At 40.1% G+C, this 26,413-nt stretch overlaps 1 protein-coding gene across 1 annotated transcript; it reads right to left on the bottom strand.

Annotated features, from left to right (window-relative positions):
• Positions 1-1,599: 1,599 nt before the first annotated feature.
• cd34 (CD34 molecule) lies at positions 1,600-21,566 on the bottom strand. The gene is made up of 5 exons (XM_080497034.1): positions 21,371-21,566; positions 8,113-8,178; positions 7,755-7,996; positions 5,543-5,701; positions 1,600-3,326 (listed from the first exon to the last, which is right to left on the bottom strand). The coding sequence occupies exons 1-5, from the start codon at positions 21,450-21,452 to the stop codon at positions 3,135-3,137; spliced, it is 741 nt and encodes a 246-aa protein (XP_080353160.1). The 5' UTR covers positions 21,453-21,566; the 3' UTR covers positions 1,600-3,134.
• Positions 21,567-26,413: the final 4,847 nt, after the last annotated feature.

Here is a 26,413-nt window from a genome sequence, read left to right as displayed (position 1 = left end):
TGTGTGCAGCTCAAATTAAACTGCAGCCACATCCACTAAGAACTGATGAAAACAATAGAAATGATACTTATCTCAAATCCTGGCCAATATTAGGTAGATTATACTTCGGATCATATGAGGGAACACATGCACTTGCCAGTGGGGAAAATGCTATTGTGTAAACATGAGACAGAAGATTAAAAAGTTCTTTAATGTAATATTCTCCATTTTGCTTTTGAGAATAAACAGTATCAAGATCTCAGCTGGTGAACAGTTGCTGCACACATCAAACCAAATATACTTATGCCTAAGGTATGTTTAGCATCGGCTGGTAACAGTAATTTGTTACAGTTCTACTCACTGATGAGTGAAGTTCCAACTTTTATACTCCGTTATCCAATTTAATTTCACAGGGGGATGGAGTCAGTCTCGGCTGATGATGCACGAAGGCCGGGTATACACTCTGAACCAATTGTCGAGAGAGAGGCAATCACACATCCATATTAACGTCAACTCGCAGTTTGAAAGCACTAATTAACTTAAGTACAAGTTTTTGGACTTCAGAGGAAACCAAAGTACCTCGAAAAAAAAATGCATACACAGGAGTAACGTAGATTCTGGTCAGAAAGGCCTTGAAATCTACAGTAATGTATATCAGTGTGCGCACAAATCAATGACTTACAAATTTCATGATTTACACTGTGCTTCCATTGTTGATTCTCAGAGAGCAAATGATCACATTAGACCAAAGCTGTATACGCCTCAGCCTGTGTATTGTGGCTTATTGCGACTGTCTTGAAGTACAGTTGTGTTTTTTTATTGATGGATAAACGCATCAGAAGATTCTCACGTTGGTTTCTTGAAAGTAGACACCATGTAGAAAATGATATTAGGAATATATATGAAGCAAGGAGATCGGGTACGGCTGTTGTTGATGTATATTGAGCAATGAGATTTACACACTTTGAATATTCCCTGAGCTGCAGCGGGACACCCTTGAAGCCATAGCCAACCACATTAAACCAAATGTATTTATGTCCAAGGTATGTTTGCCTTATGCTGGCTTCACTTCGCGGCTTATTGTGACAACAGGGCTGTGTCTGCGCTACAGTACAGTTCTGCTAAATAGCCTTGAGGAAATATTTTTCTTGGGGGGTGGGGAGGGGTGCAGGGCAAGGAAGGAATTCACACGGGATCCAATCTTGGGATGAAAGATGGATGTGAAAGTCGTGGACATTATGGAGATACACACATTATATGAACGCATAGCTGTTGTAGCATTAAGTATAACAGAATGTTCGTGTTGGCCCGATGAAAAATAGCATGTTGACTTCGAGCTGACTTGAGATCATGTCCTGAGAAATCAGAAGACAGCTGGGGGATGTTTTCACGGCCCCACCCAAACTGCGAAAGACAAAACAGTGTGAAGTGATGTCATTACTACTGCTTATGTAAAGCAGCTGTGCGGCCTTATGGGCAGTATGGGATTTGAATTCCATGTGTGTTGGAACGCAGATGTATGTAAGTGCGTAAATGCACGTCTCCATGTGTCTGTGGCCCCTTCGACTCGCTCTTACAATGTTTTTCAAGGAATAAAAACATGACACGCATACAAAGCTATTCAGTTTTCATCTTTTCTTTTTATTTCCTTTCATGTTAAATCCAATTTAATCTGCAGGATGCTTGTAAAATCAAACAGTCATGAATGTTAGCGGTGAAAAAAGGACCCAAGGCGCATTAAAAATGAGAAATCAATGTCAGACATCCCATTTGTATCAAAACTGTTTGCGAATATAAAACCAATTATTTCATTTTCTCAAGTATGTCAGTAAAAACACGTTACTTATATTTACAAGGCAAAAAACCCCAAAACAAACTAAACAAACATCACAGACTTGCGCCACTCAATGCTTTTTTTTCTTCCATAACCCTTGAATATCTGATAATATGGCCATGATCAAATAATTGAAAGTGGCATAAAATACATTTTTAAGCAATGACATGATAGTCTTTGGCACACAGATAGCAAAAATAGATGATAGAATGATTAGAAACAATACCAAAAAGTCATGGTAGAACAAAAAAGTAAATCGTATACAGAATATTGAAATGAGAATAACACTTATCAAAGGATGGACAATAAAAGTTAAAACTGGTGGTATTAAAGCGGCTGGCTGTCAGATCACACTTCAGTTTATTGTGGTTTATTGGAGAAATCCTTGCAGTCGCCTTTCCTTAAGAAAACTTTATGATTTGCAACAGTGCATCTGCCTCACTGTAATGAGCAACCGCAACTCGTGAGCCATCGATTTGTTTTTTTGTTTTTTTAAATACAAATGTGCACATTTTTCGTGGTTAATTTCACATGCACAACCAGACTCATCAATCACTCACACATGTGATCATCCATTCCTCCTTCCCAGGCATACATACATACATACATACATACAGTACAGTAAGCAAAAGAAGCTTCAATACATGTATGGATACAGTCCATGCACAGTACATACACAAATAAATGTTAACACGTGCGTAAGATGATGTTTTTTTTCTCTGAGTTCAAGGCAGTGTGATTCATGTCCTCTCGGCCTGTTGTGGCTTTACATTAAACAAAAAGGAACAATGTCATTGATGTGCTGATGCTTTGTTTTGCTAGTGGAGGGTTGTGGAGCTTTAAACCAGATGACATGCAGAGACTCGGCTGCGCCAGAGGCTCCAGTCATCATGGCAGCCAGTGCTGATTAATGCGAAAATACACTCTCCTCACACCCGAAGCTCCACTCCATCTCCTGCCTCTCGCCTTCAGCCTGGCTGCCGTCAACAGCCCAGGGACTGAGCCTTCGTCATTGTCAGCATCATTCACCTCTGTCATCTCTACCGTCATCAGACTAGTTTTCCTGAAGCTTGTTGAGGCACATAGCCAAAAGGAGGAGGCGAGAGGATTGTAAAAACAGGAGTGTAGGGATATCACATTGTTTTAGTCCTTGATGTCCACTTTGCTGTGTCCGAGAGGAAGGAGTGGATTCAGAGGTGTATTGACACATACCTGTGTGTGAGTGTGTGGGTGTATGTATGTATGTATGTGCATTTGTGTGTGTGTTGGGTGGGTATGTTTGTGAGAGTTGCTCCTGGACTGCATTTATTCTTGGACTATTTCACAGCTCGGTGTCCGCTGCCTTGGCGGTGGAGTGGCCGTTGGTGGGAGGAGGAGTTTGGGTCTTGGCCGGCTCGGTAGACTCCCCATTGGCGCTGGGCTTCTCTGGGGTCTCAGGAGGGGGGTTGAGAGGAGCCACAGACACAAGAGTGTTCCCCTGGTTGTCCTGATCTACAGGATAGGCCTCCTCTGCCTGCAAATACAGCACAAGTGAGCAGCTCATTAAAGAAAAGAGAAGGTTTGGACAGCAAATCACGATAGATAAGATAGATGTTGGTAGTGTTCCAACTTTTTTTTGAAAGATTTGCTGAAATATAAAAATGTCTTACTTTCACCATTTAATATGTTATTTATGCTATAGTGAATATATGAATTTACAAGGCAGGCACGTCATTACTGGTCACATCTGGAATTTATTTACAGGTTACAGACTTACAGAGCTGCAGTTTCTCATGAAACCTCATTAAGGTTGCTACATAACCAAAAGGGCTGTTTTGATAGCCTTATAAATGATTCCGATATCACAGAATATATCAACCCTTATGTAAACGGAACTATGCATTTTAAGCACTTAGGGAATTTGAGTAGCATGTTAGACTATGAAGCGTCTCTATTTTATATAATTATGAATTTATTCAAATGAAAGGAACACACATGGGATATCTGGATGTTTGGATGATGTGTAAAATGCAAACAAAAACCGAATGCAATGAAGGGAAATCCTTTAGACCCATAATTTGCTAGAACTGCAAAAGCTCCATTCGTTACATGCTTCATGCCTGCAAATGTCTTGCTATGGAATTACAATAAAGAAAACAAACAACTCCAAAAAGACTGAAGCCCAGCGAACATCTCGCAGCTTCCGTCAGACAAAACAGAGACAAAAACAACTCAAAACTTCTAAGACACAAAGTTGTTACCAGAAGAGTGGATGTGAAACTGTGGTAAACGTTGGCCCTGTCTCAACTATGGGGGGATTGTGCAAGTGGGTTTTGACATTTGATATGCTTTCTATGTTTTATTGTACAACAAATATTTGTTTATGCGCTTTATGAGCTCATATATCATATCTCATCTCATATATTAGCACAAAATTACATTTCCGTGGCAGTACAGTCTTCATTTACACATTTCACATTATGATATTTAGGGGCATTGGTGACCTATTAGTTGGAGAAGTGGGACTTGGGATGAGGGGCTCACAAGTTCAATTCTCACAACAAACATGTCACGACTGTGGGTCCTTAAGCAAGACGCCAACACCATATCACAACGTTTTGGGGATATCGTCAAACTGATGAACGGATCATCAACCTTTTCTATCACCTTTCCTTGTTTAATACCAGTCGTTAATTGACGATCACGGAAGAGACGGGTGTTAAAACTGTAAAAATGTTCAAAGTAATTCCAATATTTCTCATCATGTGGTCTGTGATTATGAGAAAAGTTTGACATTCGAAATGTCTTCGTAACAAATAAATAAATAAAATACCAAAAGAAATGCATAGCATAACACTTTTAATTTCTAGCAAGGACTTATGAGATGAGGGGTCAGTTGTTACACTTTCAAGCTGATTTTATTGCATGTTAATGGCCTAAAGTGGTATTTTCATTCGTTTTAAAAAGCCACAAAAAAGGCCCATAAAATCTGAGGGTGGCAATTCTTCATTCTCAAAACTCATTTGATAAGTGCCCTGTACAAAGTTAAAGTACTGAGCAGCCTGTTGAGTTATACGTTGCTTGTACACTACACTGCCACGGAATGAAAGTTGTATTTATTAGATTTACAAATCAATGCATCCAGTTTTGTTTACAAATTAGACGGAGTCCCAACTTCTTTTGGAATTCAAAAGACAGAATTGAATGTATTTCTTTGAACACAGACATGCAGTTAGAGACATACAGATGTATTGTGTAACATATCACACCTTTCCAGTATTTCTAACAAACACACCCTTGCCTGTGGTCTCTATCATGTCATGTTGTGAGTGGTGCCGAGAAACAGCTGTGTCTGGCTCGTAAATGAAAACAGCGTGCTGTGCAGATGAATAAAGCCGGGCGTGGGTCTCTGGATGAGGCCCGCTCTTTCTTTCTCTGCCTATTCTCTCTGATGACTGGCCAGCAACATTCCCTAATTAAAACACTGGCACACATCGATTCAAAGGGAAATGGTGCTGTTTTGATTTCAGATACTGTGTACAGCACGAACCTTACCCCAGGAAATCTATTCAAGGTCTTCAGGGACCCATAATGAGGCCTGTGATTGCAGATATTCGCAAAGATGTGTATTTAGAATGAGTACTCGAAGGTCACGCGTAAAGTCGATTTAAAATGAGCAAATGACTGCAATGAATTACTGACCATGTGCTTTATCCATTTTTGATAGGATGTATAGAAACATTTGCTCACCAGCCTCACTGCCTTCTTCTCTGGCCTGCGCTGGCATTTGAAGTAGCCGATGGTGATTGCAAGGGCAGCAAGCAGGCCACTGACCAGTATTCCCACAAACACAGAGGAGCCTGATGATGATGATGAGGAATCGGCGTCGTCACCGGTCGTGTCTTTCTGCTAGAGTGATGGAGGAGAGGTGAGGGCAAGGCCAGAAAAAGGTGCATGTGTGGCAAATTTAAACTTCAAAATCAAAAAGGAAATGGAAGTATTTGAAGTCAGCTCCACAATTCAGTTCACAATCGAAACATACAATCTGAGCTGTCAATGTGATGACGGTGGTAGAGTCAAACTTAAACTTTAAGCGGGGATGGCCGTTTATAATAATATTTAAATAATGGCAATTGCAAAGTTCCCATTTGTTTCTTTGCAGAGCAGCTGAGGCACATTCTGAAAGAGTCAACATTGTAAAACTGATATTACAAAATGGAAAAAAAACAACATAAAAATGTAGGCAAATTTCAAAATTTAAATCATCTTATTTCTTTTTGCTTAATACAGCAAAATGTCTGATCTCTCACTCATTGCTGCCATCTGCTGTTCAGTTCTGGAGCTCAGTGTTTTGTTATATTTACGACGACTGCAAAGCTCAAAGAACAAATTGGATCAGACCTTTAATCAGTAATCTCTTATTATTTAGTTTAGTTTTTTTTTTTTTTCTTTCTATACTTTGCTTTGCAAGGAAGGTCATTCTGCAGGCCAGATCTCATTCTCTGTTAAGCTGGTTTTGGCCTACAGGCTGCATATTTGGCACCCCTGCATATACGCTGTATTGGAACCAGTGATCTAACCACATGGAAATCCAAAATACAGTCTTTGTTGATATAGATTGAATAACTTCAAAAGACACTTTTACCCATTTAATTGATACATTTCGTTCACTTCTAAAAGTTGTATTTTCTATTGAATTCTTTTTATTTTTTTCTCCTGCAGGTGCAAGATAATGTGCTCTTTTGATGTCATATTTAATGATTCACACTTTTCAACTAAAACTAATGCAAAACCCCCCCAAAACAACCAAAAATGAAATACCCAAACGAATCACAAAAGTCATATTTCGGCTACTTTTTAGCAGATAACATAATATTTCGGAAGACAACCGTACTCAGAAGTCTAAATAATATGTATATAAACTTTTTACAGATCATCATACATAAGAACATACAAGAAACAAAATGTTGTCTTCATTATAAATTGGCCCAGGCTTTTGGCACATGTTAAGATTCAAATTCAGTTGGGCAAATAACTTCTGCAGATGGTCCCTGGATGTATAATAATAATAATAATGATGATGATGATGATGATGATAATAATAATTTTCATTTCTAATGCACTTTACATGAAGAAAATAAGTAATAATAATAGCAATGGACCAAATGACAAATGCACATTGATACAGACACTTAAATGTTTGTTAGGCATTGGGACATCTTCAAAACTGAACGGTTAATTTAACAGAATGCAGAAACATGTAATTATTAGCTGAGATGACAAGAGTTTGAAGTGCTGTAAATGTTCCGCCCAGACCCAGTCACATTTGGGATAAAACTTACAAAAACATTGTGTGTCTTGAAGGCTATCTGCAAAATGAAAGGCCTGGAAAATAAAACCACACCCGCGTGGCTCAGGGACCCCAGAGCAAGAGAGGACACATCACCCCCTCCGCTTCATTTGTCTCCCGCCAAGAACACAGTCTCACGATTTATAATGGCTGAGGAATGTCTGAGAAGAGATCCGCCTTTATCGGGGCCACATTTCCAACCGTAGCTGTTGCACTGCAGCCATCTGCTTCCATCTACGTTAGGTTAACCACTTCCTCTGGACACAAGGTGCAGGGGGCCTGATAAAGGCAAAGTGCCACCTGAGTTCACCTCTCTTATTTCACAGTGGTGTTAAATGCAGGCTGCATGACAATCATTTCAGAGTTTGGTTGAGACACTTCATACAGTTGGCAGGGAACAGGAAGGGTATTGTTACAAGCAGATTGATGTAAATAGGGTTTTATGAACGTGTTGGTAGACACAATGTTATTTTAGTGGGAATTTCTATTATTTGCTATAAAATATTTAAGTTGCACCTGGAGAAGTAGTTTGTAATCATCAAAGTGACTTTGATCTTGTCTGCCATTGTGATGAAACATCTGCAGTAGCTCTTTCAGAGATTCTGTACTTACTCCAGCATTTTCCCCAGAATTGGAGTCGTCGTTTAGGACAACAGCAGCTCCAGCCACGTCTCCAACATCTGGTCCAGCGGTGGTCGCTGTAGTATCTCCATCCTGGGAGCCAATGTTCAGAATGGAAACAGTGAATGAGCCGTCTCCAGGGACAACAGAAGCAGCTCCAGCATCTCCTGTGGGTGCAGCATCCGGGGCACCAGTGGCTCCTGCGGTGGCAGCTGAGTCTGCAGCATCTGGAGCTGAAATCCACAGACAAAGCTTTGTCACTCGCCACATTCATAAAGAGCAACATAGCTTAGGAAATAAGAAAATCAGAAATCCCATTTAAGTTACACCCATGTAGCAGTTTGTATACCAGGAGTTGTGCCTCCAGCAGGTGAATCTGGGGCGTCTGTGGCATCATCTTGACAGCTCACGTGACCTGCAAAGATTAGAAGAGTGAGAGAGAGCAGCTTAAACAATGTTTATTCATATTATTTTTTTTAAACATACCTCATCATATTTTCACATTGATTACAAGATTAATGTTTTACTATGGTATGCATAGTCTGATGCAGCGCCATATTGTCATCTAGTGGCTTCAAATAGACAGTACGAATGAGCTTGTTGTTGAAGTTAGGATAAATATACAGCAAGCACCATATTTTTAGATTATATTCATTGCAGACATGAGATTAAAATAAAATAACAGGTTGCCATAAATAAATATTAGAACGACTGATATTTAGCGTAATTACCACTGACTAAGAATGAGTAGCGTACAAATTGTTATGTAAATTGTAGCAATTGGTAACTAAAGTACCCCAGTTGCTCCCATACTTCATAGTCTGTGTTAACACAAAATCAGTAAATATACTGATACAAACATTTATTTTGTTAACAGACAGATGTGTGTTTTTTCTTCTTCTCGTGCAGTTTATTTGTCAAGGCTTGTCATCTGTGATCTCAAGTGAGCTATAGAAGGAGCAGTATGTCCACCATGTAAACAAAACAGCAGTATGTTTGTAAGTGCGCCACAACTTACGTTCTCATTTCGGCTACATAGTGTTTGCTTATGTCTGACTTTATTTGCTAATGGCCTGCAGAAAATAACCCAGAGGAGGATCACAACTGTTTTAAATAAATGCATTTCATATACTGCAAAGATCAATTTGGTTCAAGTAACAATAATAACAAATAGCTCCTTAGATTTTGATGAAAGCTCACTTATATAATCTTCATGTGTAAAGATATGTGATATGTAAAATGTGCTCAGTAAAACTCTTCGCGGGGATAAGATCAGGGCAGAGGGTTGGTATGAACAGCTTGTCCGGGCAAGTCAAACCTCACATCCAACTCCAAGATGCCAAACCAATTTGGCATGTGCTCTCAAGGGCACTAATTAGAATAAGCATATGGGCTGATTTACACTGTATGCAACAGATTTCACTGAACAGCTCAGTCTAACCGTTCTGACCTTCGAGCTGTGTATTCATCTCCTAGGAAAAAGATCTTTCTTTGATTAAAGAAGGTAGTTTAAAATAAAAAAAAATAAAAACAAAAATGAGTAGTAAACTATTTCCCAAGTTAATGTTGTGTCAACAAATACTTGTCAGGCAGTGGCTTAGTTCTTTTTTTAAGAATGAAATCCAGTGATAGATTCATATAATGCTTCATAATTAAGTGTTTGAACACCAGTACTTCATTTTGGCGGTCAGAGATGCAGAATTTCCTCTAGTTTCAGTCAAGTAGCATAAATATCAGGAGTCACCATGCCTATAAAGGCAATAAAATGTAATTCCTCTACCACAACCAAGCTATGTCAGTGTCAACACTTTTCTCTATGTGAAAAAAAAACACAGCGTGTAAATAGCATAGATCAGAGGAAATCTGTGTTTGGTGCACCTCTGTGGTCACTTAGTTCATTATCAAATACACTTACCGGTACATGTGAAAAGTAGTTGTTTATCATGTGTTTGCCCTCCTGTAAACACAAGTGCCTTTTGCACAGTCTGGAAAAAAGCTCAACATTATTTTGGACTGTAAACAAACCAAACGAAAACAAGTATTACTTCAATTTCTCCCCCTCAGCTGGCCATGACATAGCCAGCGCTGAAGACCAAGCTATGCGACATCAGCTTGTTCCCTGCCTTTTAAAAAAACAAAAACTCCTTATTAGATCTTCAAACCTGGTCAAATCAATTTCAACTGGCTAATGTTTTACTGTGCAATCAGAGCCTTTAACTAATCACTATGAGCTACACAAATGGTTATCCATATAAGTTTATATTACGATATGATCAATAGAGTTTTCTTCTACACTTGAAAATACAGCTTTTTTTGTAAGGTAACTTCATAGGTTAAGCAAATGAAGAAGGGTTGTTTATCACTCTGTACACTACTAAGAAATAATTCATTGAGTTGTTGCACAAATGCCATCGTGTTGAATTATGTCATGTAACACTGTACATGTACACTTATTAAAGTTTCAGTGTGCTCATTTTCCCTGATGCATGTGAAAAGAGTTATAGAGCTGCTGTCAATGTATTCTGCTTGCAAATCCACTTTTAACTTTGTGGGAAGCAAACCTACATTCCTAATGATTACTATTTTCCTACACTTTGTTTTTCTTGTGGAGGAGCATCTTGTTCATTCCTGGACTGACTCAGTCCTCCTCACAGTGACACGAAAGATGTCCCACTCTAAGTAGCATTATCATTACTATCCATCCAGCTATTTCAAATGACCATCACATAACCATTAGCTTCTCTTTATAAGAGCTGCATGTTGATACTGTAGTTTATCTCTTTTGTTCACAAATCTGTTTTGTTTTAGAACTGATCACATTCAGATTATTGAGCTGCTGACTGCAGGAGCACCACCATTTATATAACTTAATAAGACATCCTACTTGATGGAGACAAGTAAAAGTAAAGATAATTAAATAATTTACATTTACAGCTAAAATATAATCAAGAACTAGTTTTCAGTAAGGTGCACACAGGTGATTAGTCATGATTTAAAGCTTTTTGATTGCCCTTAAAATATTGTATAAGAATAACGGTTAGTGCATTAATGTTTACATGTTGAAACGTTATGCACACAGTAGCGCTCTCCCACTGTGGACACAGAGGCCTCAGACAGCTGTGTGAAAAATCTCACAGCATTTCCAGTCCGGCCCCTCAGTATCAACATGAAGTCTGTAGGACCTCTAGTCTCAACACAAACACAGGGAAACATGCAGAGCACTTCTACTTCATAAACATAACCTCTGAAGTGTCTGGGAAGGGTTCATAGAGCATAAAGGCCAAGACCGGAGATTACGTAACCCCTAAGTTCAAGTAAATCTCGCCCTTCACTCCTCATTTCACTGCTGGACTTCATCAAGTGGATTTTCTTGCCCGAGCTGTCCTCCTTAAAGCTTTTTCACCTGGGTGTTCCAGATTTGACGACGTGTGCAGCCATGTCTGCCTGATGTAAAGACCTAAATCATCGGTTAAAGAGAGGAGAGACTGCGATCTCTGAATAGTGACTGACATTTGAAAGACTACTTTTGGCTTGACAAAGCAAGAAAAACTATAACACAGGGCAAAGCACATTTTAAGAAGTTTCTTGTGCATCGACATTACACGTGCACTAAATAGGCACTTTTTCAAGATGCTATTCTGTTTATAGAGATTCACAGGACCGCCACACTTGCTATTGTGTGTCACAGCAACAGAGCTGGCAGGCACAGTTGCAACTCGTATGTTTCACTTTAAACACCAGCGACCTTTAAAAACTGCTTCATACAGTCATACTGTGACCGCCATAAATATCAAGTCCAAAAATAAAACCATCGAAGACTCTCTGGAGAATGTCAAGAACATCACAGCAAATTGTGAGGGATTATACGGAGAAACAGATTAAAGTAAGAAAAGAAAAATACTGACACCTTTGTGCGTCATTGTTCGATGTATTTGATTTAAGGCTGACACAAAGAATCAAATGTAAGCAACATTGAAATGGTGGAGAGAGTTGGGCATGTCTGATCAACAGCATCCATGCTTTAAGTGTTATTGAAACCAGAATGTTTTTTGTTTTTTTTTGTCATTTTATTTTATTTATTTATTTATTTTTTACATTTGGCTGGATTTATTTCCAGACAACCTACTTTTACTTCTTTTCCTCATAGGGGAATATGCAGAATATTCTCAACACATTCTCATGAATGATCTTACGATATAGAGAGATAGCAGACAGCCGAGTTCTCTTCAGGGGCATTGCATTCATCAGTCAAAAACAAGAGAGAACATATGTTTTACCCATTTGAAACGTCTACAAGTTAGGAAATGTATTGAGTTTCATATTGTTTTAACTGGGCTGAACATTGGTGATGGTGAGAATTTTCACTTTAAAGTGAGCCTTTTCTGGGTTTGTTCTCCCCTGTGTGTTTATAAGTTTTCTCTGGGTTTCTTCCCACAGTACAAACCTGCATTTGTGGTTCATTAATGACTCTAAGATCAACTGTAGGTGTGAATGCAAGTGTGTCTCTGTGTTTGCTTCGTGATGGACTGCCCAGGTTTTACTCTGCCTTGGCCCAGTCAGCTTTGATTGGCTCCATGTGCAGTGAAGTTGGATAATGCAATGTAGAAGAAAAGTGTATAAGTGCCAAAGCTATATACTGCATTTTGACCTGAACATCATGCACTACTGTCACCTGCTTTTGTTTAATTTTGGATTGATTTTCTTTAGCAATTTAAAGCTCTTAAACGCTCATATCATTAGCGTAAGATTCTTCCTTTAGCTCATTCCTGAAACAAGGGTCATTTAGAGACTGCACAAAATGCCTTACAAGTGACTTCAACCACAAAGATGATATCCATGCAGGGCTCGACATTAAGGCTGCCTGAATGTCCGGGGCTTGTAAAAGCTTTGCTCATGCACGTGAATCGTCAACCCAGCTTGTCCAAACAGGCTAGTGTTTGTTTTTTTTTTGGCAATATTTAAAAAAATTTTAGGCAAAAATCACTTGGTATTGCCAACCGATCACGAGATTCTTTTGTGAACGCTTGACGCCAATTGCGGCCACTATTTTCTTCCCGATTCGTTTTCCCCATTCTGGTCAGTGACGCACTGCGTCTTTCCTGGAAAACATGCATTTTGATTGGATAGCGTCGGGTAATTCCTCCGGAATCCGTCGAATTGCGTCGTCGGGGAAACTCCTCCTTGCCCGCCATTTTGAATTCTTCAGTTCCAGCGTAGGTACCAGAACTGTCCGGGCTACCAGATCTGTCCGGGGCGGGGCTTACGCATGCACCTGAGCTACCAGATCGGTCCAGGGTGGGGCTTGCACCTGCGCTTGCCGATGGCAATGCACATTATGATTGGCTGTGATGACGTTTCGCATTATTACTGGCTGCAAATTTCTCCTGTCACAGTGTAAATAAGTTTGGAAGCTAACATTGGATTGTTAGCTTTGTGGAACGCCAACATGGTTGTGTGAGGTGAACTGGATGCTACGAGTGGTCTTATGCCTCTGAATGTCCCGAAGCAACAGCGCTCATTCTGGTTTAACTTCAGGAGAGACAGAAGGTGTCTGGTTTAACTTCAGGAGAGTGTAGAAACTGAAGGTGTCTGGTGAAGCTTTGTCTGATTATCATGAAGTGTATCATGAAGCCTTTTTACCCCTCTTCCTTTTACTTTTCCTTCTAAGTACTTTCCAAGGTTTTTTTTGAGCATCAAGCACATTTCCTCAATATAACCTATTTGATTATGCATGTGTACTTGTTGGATTTTGTACTCAAAATCCTTCATGTCAAGCCCTGCCATGTGTTTGTGATTGTGTTACGAGTTTAGGTTTGTTTTGAGTGGTGCTATCTGGTCTTATGGTAACTGCTTTCTATGATGCTGCTGTCTCACTTGCTTTTTACAATCTTCCCCTAATCTGCAGCTGTTATTTAAAATTGCCATTTGCGCTATTGAATTTGGGATAAAGACAAAAAAGAAACTTCAGCAAAAAAACAAAGTGTCACACCCCATTAAAGGGCTGCAGCCAGAGAGTTTGAGCAGGGGACAGCAGTTCTTTACTTTATGGTATTTGAGGATGAGGCCTGCTTCCTCCCTGGGGAGACTGGGGAGGAGGCCTGGATAAGGGGGGATGTGTGGTGCAGCTGCGGTGAGTCTCCTTAGGGAGCCCCCCCTCCCTGCATATGTGCTGAGCTACGAAATCAGTAACATCATGAGAAAGGAGAAGGAGCCTCAGCCCTAAATCTTGGGAGTTGGACTTGACCTCCACCCAGACTCCGGAGACAACACCTTGGATGTCATAATGAGCCCCACCCTGCCTCCATTACTTTTCCAGATGTTAGGACCCCAAAGTCTCCACTCGCTGCTTTGCAGTCCCACTCTTTGTTAAGAGAAATGCTACTTGAGCTTAGACTTGGAATTCATTTGGGCCCATAAATCCTCCAGGAAAAACTGTATAGCAACAGAGACCAGGTTTATGAGCATGTTTTCTCTTAGTTAAGCAGAAAACAGAATGCACATCGTTTTTTGTTTTGTTTTGTGCATCTATACTTTTGTAACTGTCAAATTAAACAATAGTTTGTTTGTTTTAGAAAATGCAAGCATTACCAGTAGAATGGTTACGTATCAACAGTACAATATGACTATTTGACATCCATCCATCTTCAATATCACTTTCTCTAACTTAGGATTTCCAGGAGACATTGAAGTCGATCTTAGCTGACCAGTACAGCCTGTCCAGGTCCATCACAGAAACATACACAGACTAAACAGACCACTAAACACAGTCACATCCACACCTGCCAGCAATTATAGTCATAATTTCTTGCATGTTTTTGGGAGAACCTGCAAACTCCATCAGGGAATTTTCTTGCTGTTCTGTGGGATTGCTACTCTGACTCTTGAAACTGAAATAAGAAAAGAAAAATACACACCAAAACCATTAAAGGCCCAACAATTGACTTCCTTCGTGTTTGATAACTTTAAAAAAAAAAAGGAATCACAACAATATTTAGGAACAAAACCATTCAGGTCTCCAAATGTGACAACTGTTTATGTTTCTGAACTGTTGGGTGGCAAAAGTTGACTTTTTCCACCGCGCTCACGCCCCTGGTGTTTTCAAACAAAACACAAGATAGTTTTGAAAAAAATGTTTTAAAAGGAATTAACAACAGGTTAGGAGTGCTATCCATGTACATCCTATGACAGGATGTGGCTGTCACAGCACGCAGAGTGCGGTGACCTCTCCAAACTGCGAAGGCAAACATGCCTGAGACTACAGATAACACACCACCAGACACACACACACTCGCACACTCCTGGAGTGGGGTTACAACCACAATAAGTGGAATGGGGATACAGCACAGGCTCTGTCCTTTGCACTGTGCTGGTTGGATGGGAAATTTGAACTTAACTGAATATTCCTGAATGAATGTGTTGCTATATCTTGACTTTCTTTATATTATTCAAGAACGCTGCAGACCTGAGAAAAGCTTTGAGATAGAAAGCAACAACCGAAAAAAAAAAGGTAGTGTATGACTGATGGGCAGCCGCTGACCATTGTTTATGTTCAACCACTAATTTACTCATTAAAATAGTTTCAGCACACCATTGAAACTCAAAACCCGTGTTTCCAAAACAGTTCATCCATTTTTTTAGTGGATTAGAAATAACTGAAAACACCAGCTGCCTAAAGTGAACGCGAGCTGCAACTCTCTCTCTCTCTCTTTCTCTCTCTCTCTCTCTCTCTCTCTCATACTCGGCATCAGCAGATGTCCATGGACTGATTCCAGCTGCTGTTTTAAAATACGTACTGTGTGAGGAAAGCGGTTGTAAAAGGATATTGAAACTTATAGCCTGAAACAATGTGGTTCTGATACGACTGGGGTTAAGGATGCAAATTGGGAAAGAAAGGTTGAGAAATACTTCTGCAGGAGCCAAACAAAGTGTTTCGTTTATAGTTTGTTTCCATTTCACAATTTAAGTTCACTGATTGAATCATGGGGTGTGATTTAGTTGACTTACATGGGCATTTGCAGATATTTGGGTGTGAAAATCACCCAACACTTCAATGATTCACAGTATAACTTTTAAGCTGCTACTGCACCCTACGTGCCCATCCCAGTTCTACACTGCTGCATTCAATTCAAGATTGTGAAATTCCAGTTGACTTTGGTCAAAGCCAGCCCATCACTGGTTATTTATTGAGATATTTAAATTCTAATTCATTCAAGAAACAAATGGGACCAGGCAAAATGGACCAACCAAACCTCAGAAGCTCAAAAAAAAAAAATTAGCTGAAGGACACAATCTTGTGTTTTCAATTAGGATGTATGAAGTATGCCTTCACAACAACCTGCCATTGACTGAACATTAATTACCAGGAGCCATTATTCTGGCAGTTAAAAGGCCACGGGAAGTGCTCATTAAATGATTTTATTCCCCTGGTCAGCAGTCCCCCCCCCCCCCCCCCACAAAGAAACACCTCGTCTGGTTAGTCAGTATAAATTATGTGATTTGGGCATGACTTATTAGCTTTGGATCAGGATTTATGAGAAACATTATTACCATTTTAGAAATGCTGAGATAGATTCAATGAGAATTAGATGTTTCTGACTTCATGCTAATCTTGAGCCTGTTCATTAACATGGTGGGGGGTGTCATCTGATTAGATGTTGAAAATGTCTTGCCTTTGTTGAGACTTTTTGGGATTGAAAATGAGAGAAAGGGAGAAGGAGGATTTTTTTTTCCCCCTTTCTTTATGGTGGTAAAAACCCAACAGCTGTAAACTTACAGCGGGGTGCCAGGGGAACAAGGAACAATATGCTCACCAGAACGGCAGTAATTGGAATAGGAAGGAGTGAATGCTAGCACGGCTTCTGCTTTTCATTAAGACTGTTTCACAAGGTCAATATTGTTGTTCGACATCAGTTTCAAGTCCATTCCTCCTTTTCCTGGGTGATCATTTAGTTAGTGGTGACAGTGGTTTTGTTTTGTCATCATTGATATATTTTCTTTGGAATTGAGTTGCCTCCAAATAAAAATTATTCAGATGAAGGAGACGCTGTAAAGTGTAACTAGTCATGCTATGGTTTTCGTACAGATGAGGTAACAGAACGGACACTGATGACAGGCGGAGTTTATTTGAATATTTTCACGATCTCAGCTGCAGTCTGACCCGAGTTTCACATGTAGAAATGGCTGTAGCTAATTGGCAGCTTGACAGAACCCAGGCTCCAGGTTTAATTACTTTGCGAGCTCACGTGGCTCCTCAGCCATGACTCCAGGGCCCAAGTGGACACACACACCCTAGCCTGACATAAGACCGCTATCTGCCAAGGCTTATATAAAAGACCCACACCCTCCGGCAAATGACGTGACTCAAACTTCACCATCACAATTTGGGACCGAAAGAATGCTGGTCAATAGCTGAGGGGCATGAGAAAGAGAGTGGCAATATTCTGCCTATGTTTATGTTGGCAGGACAAATCTGCTGTCTGGGAAACAACATTTCAATCTTTTGTTTGTAGCGGTCTGTCAATGCTGACTTTCACTCTCGGGTGTGCTTGTCCTGCTCTGTTGGAGAGATTTAACTTTTATTTTTGCACATTACCTTTATTTGAATGTACATTGTGTATATTTCTCAACTTAAGTAGAAGTTCTGAACTTCAGTAGAAGTCATTTTTAATTGTTCTTTGGTACAAAAGTAAAAAGAGTGTACACACTCACATGAGGTATTGTATCTCAATGTGAATATATGTTGCATTTTTTCCAAACTATTACTATTTAAACTGGTCGTATCAGCATGGCCAACTCAAGCATGTACGAAGGAAGATGCTGTATATCTTCTGAGCAATGACCACTTGTTTTAACTTTGGGTTGAAGGTGGATGAAATCACTCCCAGCTGACTGTGGGCCTGGACACCTAGACACAATCACGCTTATAACGATAATTGGCCGCCACCTATTTACCTCAAACATAAGTTATTGAATTGTGGGTGAAATACTTAACCACAGAAAGGTCACCAAGCCCTAAATTGAGCTGTGATACAATAATGCAAACCACTGCACCACTGTGCAAATCCCTTAAAATACAAATGCATGCCGAATCTGGAATTTTCTATCCATCTTACTTGGATGTGGTGTATTCTCACAACGATTGTCACAGCTTCCTCTGTGCTGCCTGAGGCTCTGACTAAGCAACAGAAACAGTCATTGTGGATGACAGGCTGAAATAAGTGAGACAAGATGTTGTTCCCCCTTATCCAGAACAGATTTAAAGCTTGGGTTTTCCCCCGAAGATCTTGACAGAGACAGAGAAAGACAGTTTATTCCAAACTCTAAGAGGTGTTGAATGACATCATCCAACGATGCAGTCTATGCCCAGTTCAGCGCTACATAGTTGCACGCCTGCATAATGAGTGAATGACAGCCATGGAAAGCAGGAGTGAAAACTATGTTTGTCATAGAGTCAGGATGATTGAAGCTTTTTTTTAATATTTATGAACAAAAGCGAATGTATGCCGGAATCAAGAATCTAAAATGCACTCAACCTTTAGCTCTTGTGTTGTTTGATCATTTTTTACTTTTATGTTCCTAATATGGATGAAAAGTCCTAATAAATTTAAACAAACACCTTCTTTAGCTTGAGCTTGAATCACTTTTAGACCCCCCCCATTGATTAAAATTTTTTTCCCTATTAATGTTGTTTACATATTGCAATTATTATTATTAGCCATTATTGAAGGTTGTTAGCATCCGTTCTCAATGAAAAGCAAGTTTTATGTCTTTAAATAAAGCCTGCAGATGCCATAACTGTTACAGTACTATTTTGGCCTAAGACCTATTTATCTTGCCTCTTCACTATTTACAATAAATTCACTTTTACAATTGTGTGTTTCAATAAAAAGGGGGGAAATAATTCTGGAAATGGCCTCCCTAAACCATCACACACATGCCACTAGCTTTCAGCTTCATGATCCTTCAAATGTTTTCAAGCTTTTGAGAATAAAAGATGCTTTGATAAAGCAAAGGACTAAGACAAAATCATGTTCATTTAATTATGAGAAATCTGATGCAGAAGTGTCATGCATGGTCATAATTGGTCGCACATTGCACTAATTGTTTACAAGCAGCTCCCGTTTCATTGTTTAACATACTTAACTACTGATTTTATGACTGTACTTGCCTCACCTTTGGAGATTTGAAGGAAATGTGGCTACATGTGTATAACTTTCATGATGCGTATTTGGTCCTCTTAATGACAGGAATCCATGATATCACCAACAGTGTCCACTCTGGGATTATTTGTAACTCTATGTCAGAATGAGAGGACGATCCAAGGATTTAGTAACATTAGCAAACTATTTTCTCAAGTTCATAAACCTCAGAGAAGGTTTCAATGTTTTTCTTTTTAAATATTCTCTTCTTCCTTCTGTTTTTTTTACACATGCCAACTTGCTCGTTCTACTTAATTGGGCTCTAAATCCTATGTAGCACTGATTGAACTTCCTGATCCACAAAACTCTCATAATGCGAGCCAGTGTTCAGCGACGTGACAAAGGGACTTCTTGATGTAGGCCATAAAAACCATCATGAAGCCTGAAACATTAAAACTGTCTGCGTCTCTCAATGTGGCATTGACGTCACGGGGTCAAGCCTCTGACACATATACCGCTCCTTTCACATAAGCCCATACTGTGAACAGAAGTCAGTAAGGACACAGAAAGTCCTTTTGCTGCTGCTGCTGCTGCTGGTGAAAGCTGTGTAAACTGCGTGACAATAAAAACTGAAATAGCCACTTGAGCACTCAAACGATCACCACAAAATGGTAGAACTATTAGAAGGAAGGCACAATATCTCCATACATGTATTTAACTATCTAAGGGATTTCTTATTTAGTTTTTTCTGTGCCATATGTGACCGAGCCTCTGCAAAGTCACACCCTAACGCCAGTTGGACACAAGTGTCAACAACATGTAAGGTCTATAATATCGCAGGGCTGCTGTTGGATGTGGTAATGGACTGAGGGTGGGTCAGCTGAGTCGAGAAGACACCCTTGTGACATTCTGAATGTAGAAATCAGAGGCAGTCAGCTAAAAACTAACACAGTGGATCAAAACTATCAAATGTGATGTTTGTGTACATTTTAATCAAAAGGAATTGAATAGTTAATCTAAATTAACTATATCAATTCGTCTCTATAGGTGGTATGTGACATACAAGGGCAAAAGAATGTTAGCACAGCAGCATGAGTAAGGAGTGGTTAACAGCATAATGAGTTAATTCCATTTTATTTTAATTACGAAGCCTGACTATAATTAACTGTTAGGATAATATCAGTATCTATATCAAAGTCATGTCATATATAGAGTATCTATCAATGCGTCAGTATATATCTACCATATCTACATATATACGCCACCCCCCACCCCCACCCCACGACACACCCTGTATATATAGGCAGATATTTCACTTTATTGTTGCTCTTCATTAAATGTAATAATTTTTTATTCCTTTTTTCATAGCAAAATGTATTTTGCTGCCTGAATGAAGAAAAAAAAATCCCCTGAAGGTAAATTTATGATTAGTGAGATTACTCCATGTAATAAAAAAGGTGGTTTGGTTTGACAGGGAGTTCTCTACGTAATAAGATTTTCATGTAAATCTAATTACCATCTGCGAAGCTGCTGAAGCAAACAGTATGAGACATGCCTTTTGATTGTACAAACTATGAACGTGTTCTTCAACCACATAGTTTCTCCTTTTAAAGTAAACCTGTAGTTATTTTCATCAGCGGGGAATACTCCTCCTCGTCTTCTCAAGGTCACTGTAAACAATCCCCGCCCCTGTGCCCTTACAAGGGGACACATCAGCTCTTAAGAAGTCTTTCCAGTGGGCCGGACTACAAGTAGTCCTGCTTTTCAACCAGAGAGGCAGCAACACTATCCAAGCCATACATCGCCCTGCAATTAGCATCAGGCCTCAGACTGAATTGGAGTGGACTGGCCAGTGAGTCCACACACATCCACATCATTTCAGTCACACAAGCACATACACAACTACTGTTTGGATTGGAGGAACACAGTCCAGTCAAGTATCTTTGCCCTGTCTTGAATACACGTGTTATGTGGTCACATTTGTCATATGTAGCACACATGGAGCTCGCACTTATAGAACATTTCAAAGCTAACTTTATACATCATATTTCTTTTGGAACAGATATAAAAGAAAACATAGATGTATATTCAAGACTACGTGTGTGGCTTTAACTGTTTTGCACTTAATCGTGCACAAGGTAGCCCCACCCAGATGCACTGCAGGATGTAAACCTTAATGATTCTTAACAGCATTTTCCACTACAGAGCAGGGCCTTTGTGTCTCCAGCCAGCCCACCGCTAACTATGCCTGTCTGCATCTCAACCTCAAGGCACAACTCATAAAACAAATGAGTAAGATGCAAAAATACAACATTAATCCCGGCGTATCACTGTGCAATATTATAAAACATCAAAAACAACCAAAATCTAAGTTGGAATACTTGGATTGTCTGAATGATAATTTATAGAAAAGAAAAAAAACTAACTCTCTAAAGTAGATGTTATACTTAATTATTAAAGTATACTCACTGCTAAGCAATAGCGTACAGAGCACCAACACTCCAGCCATCCTCCTCCAGAGCCCATTCATTCCCCAGTTGGATGTAGCCATCTTCTGTGGTGGGACACAGCGCAACCAGCCGGACTGTGAAAGTGAAAAATGTGGGACGTGAAGGTGAGCGTGAGGGTCGAGGGAGCTGGAGGTTTCCTGTGAGGTCTGAGTGAGCGGGACAGACGAGAAGGATAAAGCCTGGCTTGTGTTCTGTTTCTCTTTATATGCCCCCGCTCCTGCAGCCGCCGCTGCTTTTTCCACACCCCTTTCTCAAAGTGCCTCCTGTTAACCCATTTCCCCCAAAGCAACAGTTCCCGCTTCCCCCCTTTGCCCTTGTGCGTGCGCACATGGAGAGCAGACGCCAGGATGAGATAATGAGTTCTAAACTTGGCAGCAGACTCAACTGTATATTTGTTGTAAATGTGGTGGGAAAAAAAGTTAGTCACAGGCATGCTTGCACTTCAGGGAATTCCAGGTGATCTTTTTGCAAGCAAAGTCAAGTTACAAATATAAACATCTTTCAGTTTTGTTGTGAAGAGCGACTTCGCCAGCGCAACGTTTCAATGAGAAACACACATTTGAGCGGTTTAAATCAAATGTGGTTTCAGCTTGACTTAGAGATTTGTGGATAGATGTTAAAGGAGTTTTCTTCCCCCCCAAAAAGATGCATTGGGTAAACAGGACACATTCCTCCCCCCTCCTACATGTTGTGTACATACGTAGTTGAGAGGCCTATAAAGGCACATGGCGTCACACACAACGTTTGGCAGCCGTTTTTGTGTCTCCCCGGGCAGATGACTGCAACGGCCAATCGTGAGTCATGCAATGCAACTGCACAAAAATGCACACGTGCTTATACGTACTCTATGTGGCGGCTTTTAATGTAATGACATCACTGGATAAAGCACACATGCTGTTATGAAATCGAACCCCATCGGAAGAAAAATGCCAAACTGTTGCAGTGATGCGCAGCGTGCTGTCGGAGTGGGGCGAGGGGTGTTCACACAGCAATGTGTTGTTTCAGAGAGTCAGGCCGCCCACATCTGGAAGTACTGCAGCTCCACCACTGGGTGTTTGAGGTCTGCCTGGAGATTCGCTTAACAAACAATACAACCATATGAGGATGGTCACTACCAAGGTCAGACTTGTGTGCGGGAACAGGCTCTCCTGCTGGTTACCTGAAATGTTTTCACACCAGATACTAAAAAGACACTTGCACCTTCGCCTCCCTCATTCCCAGCAGACCGAAATGAGTCTGCTGGGAATGACGGAGGCGTACAGAGCGCCCCGGTTCTGCAGCAGGGGTGGAGGCCGGCGGTATCATCAACACACGCACACACACAAATTACAACGATCTAGCCAGTTTGATAAAGTGGGTGCAAACAATGGGTGGATAACACAGATCATAAGTGATCCAATTAAACACCAAGCTGATTAAAGAGTGGGGTTATCCTGATTATGATATAGAGTGAATAGAGTAAATATAAAATTGTTTGCCATACATTTGTTCGCATGTCTATTACATAATGTCACTGGGGGATGATTCTTACACAGTGTTTTGAAAAATACTGGCCTAAAAGGATTTAAACATATGTAATATTCATAAGAGTGACTTAACTAAATCCCAGAGAAGTTAAAGTCTGGAGGTAACAAATCCATCTTCACTGCTGACCGATGGAGAGTTATTTCTGAATGTCACAAACTGCCAACATGACACTGCAAGGCATTATGAGACTGATTCACTGACTGAATGGAATGATTTTCTTGATGTATAAAAACCTGCACATAATCATCTGGTCTCATTAGCCAGTGTTCATGTAAATAGGACAATTGTATTTGTCAACAGGAAAAAATTGTTATTGACTAAAAACCAACAATATAAACATTTACAAACAAGCACGATAAAACTTTACATATATTGATACAATTGATAGATCACTAACATAAAGATAAACATAGAGCAGCAAGGCATGAGATTCTTCTTGATGTGATAATATATGTGGAAGCATTTCTTTGTGTGTATCCTCATAATTCATACAATTTTTACTTTAATCACTTGTTTCCATCTTTTTTTTTCTCATCTTCCTCTTTCTATCATTTCATTTGACTCATTTTGGTTGATATGCACAAAGAATGGCTGTGTACTGACGGGGCGCTGCCAGGACATCACGAGAATCAACGCATGGTAGCAGGGAATTTGACCCGTGGGGAACTCTGGGTTTTCTGTTTGTATTTTTAACAGAGTTGGCAAAGTTACTCAAAATTGTTTTTACTCAACTTAAAGTAGAAGTTATGAACTTCAGTAAAAGTCATTTTTAATTGTTCTTTAGTACAAAAGTAAAAGGAGTGTACACACCCACATTAGGGATCTTAGTATTCTAACACAATGGGGATTCCTTGTCATGTTTTTGTAAACGGAGAATTTTGTGTGAAAAACCAAACTTCAGAAATTAAAACAGCTAATAACTTGGCTGAAAGTTATTCCCATTTATTCCGGATGATTTTCACTTTTAAAAGAGAAAAGGGATGTTTTGTCAACGAACTTGAACTAATGTACCCTGATCTTTATTAAATTTGTCAATTTCTTGTCTCCATAACTCCAAACATCACAAATGGAGGTTGACAGAAGAAATGAGTCCCTTTTGAGAATGTAAAAAGTATAATGCATATTGCTCATGGCCCCTGAAAGATCTATGTAAATACAGTAATAAAGTACAAATATTTCATTTTCTGTCACTCACATTTTCAGAGGTTTTGGTTGTTTCTGCCACTGTGTTGACAACCATTGATTTAGATTCTTACTAATATTGCATGGCTGGAGTTGTCCAAATAAATTCAATGTGTTGTTATTTTTCATTGCTGAAGAATGTTTGCAGACATTAATGACCCTGTGCCGTTAAGAGGAGCTCAAGCAGAGGTCAGCTGGGAGGGCACGAGATGGCCTCTGCGATAAAGACAAAACTATCAACAGACATTCCTGGAGGTTGAGCGGCCTTCCTGCTTTCCTTTTCATTTGTGGAACCGGGGTGTGGTCCAGGATGCTTCGTGCAGCCTGATTTCCCAGGCTGCGATGGTTTGACCAGCAAAGCGGAATCCAAACTGTCTGTTGTGATGACACTGATGACGTTTCTCCCTCCAGTTTGTCCATCAACATTCCTACGTCTAAATTCCTCCCCTGCTTCCTGCAAAGATCCGATGTGCCCCATGTGGCCAGAAGTGTGGAGACAGACCCAGTGATGACCTCAAATTTGTGAAAGACAAACATGGAAATATATATATATATATGTTTTTTTTTTACTCACCCTTTAACCCTGTGGCTTGTGCTGTCATGGTGGCCCCTGCCTTCCAAGCTGGTTTCATGAGACCGTGTGAAACGGGACACACCGGGCCAAGTGTTTCCACATTTGAATCCCCCGGGCAGTTCCACAATCCAGCTTGTCCGACACGAGAGCTGAAAAGAGCGTCACAGGAAAGCATAATACACTCAGCAGTACACTGGAAGATGAAGAGTTTATCAATTTGCATCATGTCCTCAGCAACAGTGCAGCTCTCCCAGTAGTTTAACAGATTGCGGTTCTTTATTACGTCACAGAGAATTATTTTTTTCCCCCTCACACACAATGTGCACTGAGACAGAGTTCAAAAGTAAATGGCTACTTTTTATTTCCAATAAATACTGAAGAATCACTGGAAGGTTTAAACTGTGATCAGTCACTCATTCTCAGTCACATATACAAACACCAGTGACACATCCTACTAAGGAAAACAGACATACAAACAGGAAGCAGAGCCATCAACTTCCTTTGTTCTGACAATACTTTCTGGCAAACCCCAAAAATGCTTCTATGTAAACATAATTTGTGTTGTTGAATGCATACTGTAGGGGGAAAAAAGTAAATCTGTCAGACACAGTCTTGATATTTTAATGTGGACTTGCAGTAATTCCCCTTCTCTTTGTCTCTCATTCAGCTCTGAGATGCATGACCCCTTCACTCTATAGATTGAGAAGTCTGTGCCGTTGTACTTTCTGAAACAGTTTTGAGTTCAACGCCAAAATCCTCCCTTTCTTTCTCCTTCCACCTTTGATTCTCCTTCAGTCTCTGTTGCGTTGATCCCATGCAGATGTTCTGTTTTAGCACTCCCGTCTGGAAGGAGCCTCCTCCTATTGTTCATAACGTAAGTCCCCTGGCTCGTTCTGACCCTCCCCAGCTCACATAGCATGCACGTGCTCTGTGCAGACAGCCATAGGGTGTAGCAACAATTGCAACACTTTTTTTTTTTGACATATAGACCCATGAAACCTTTTATCACTGTTACTTTTCTTTCCACAACCTTCTCTCTGGTCTCCCATCTGTCCCCAGGTTCACTCTATCCGTTTTTCCTTTTTTGAAAAGGGCAAATTCTACAGGCCTGTAACCAGCCCTAATTGGCTCTGATTGGGTGGCTCTGTAGACATCTTGAAGTGATTTATGCTCAAGGTTGAGAGGTTTGTGAAGGTTGCGAGTGCTCTGGGTCTCAGCAAGTCTAAATCATAACCCCGGGAGCTTGAAATCCTTGATCCAGATTTTTCGTTGAGCACGTCGGTGCATATTAATGTGAAAGAAAGTAAAGCGTTTTAAGACTGGGAAAAGCATTTCACAACTCATATTTCTCTCCAAACGTTTTCTAATTTGTGGTTTGCACGCGTACACAGAACACGGAAGAGCAGGAAAAAGAAACACATGGCAGCATAGTACAATTCTTCTTATTATTTTTTTTTTAATTTCAAAGTGAAATCTACTATCTGAAATGGACAAACCATTGAGATTATGACCTGTCATAAACCAAGCGCCACAGAAAGGAAACCAGTATTTCAGCACCCCTTATGTTATTGGCATCTGTAAGCACATAATAAACTGTGTGTGTTCTGGCAGCCCCTGGCTTGTTAAAGTCTATGAGATTAATTCTTTAGAGTCCTGGTGGCTCAGATGGCTCTAATTACACATATCTGTTTGATGCATCTGTGACGTGCATTTGGATAA

This window comes from Blennius ocellaris (assembly GCF_963422515.1).
Source record: "Blennius ocellaris genome assembly, chromosome: 5".
In the NCBI taxonomy this organism is placed as follows: domain Eukaryota; kingdom Metazoa; phylum Chordata; class Actinopteri; order Blenniiformes; family Blenniidae; genus Blennius; species Blennius ocellaris.
This window is presented reverse-complemented; position numbering and strand designations above follow the sequence as displayed.

Bases quoted from the DNA above. Each gene is read 5' to 3' on its own strand.
- cd34 (XM_080497034.1), bottom strand. From the start codon at position 21,452: ATGGCTACATCCAACTGGGGAATGAATGGGCTCTGGAGGAGGATGGCT. The intron at 5,702-7,754 runs GTAAGTACAGAA...CCATCACTCTAG, and splicing joins ATTCTGGGGAAAATGCTGGA to CAGAAAGACACGACCGGTGA. The intron at 3,327-5,542 runs GTGAGCAAATGT...CTGTATTTGCAG, and splicing joins AGAAGAAGGCAGTGAGGCTG to GCAGAGGAGGCCTATCCTGT.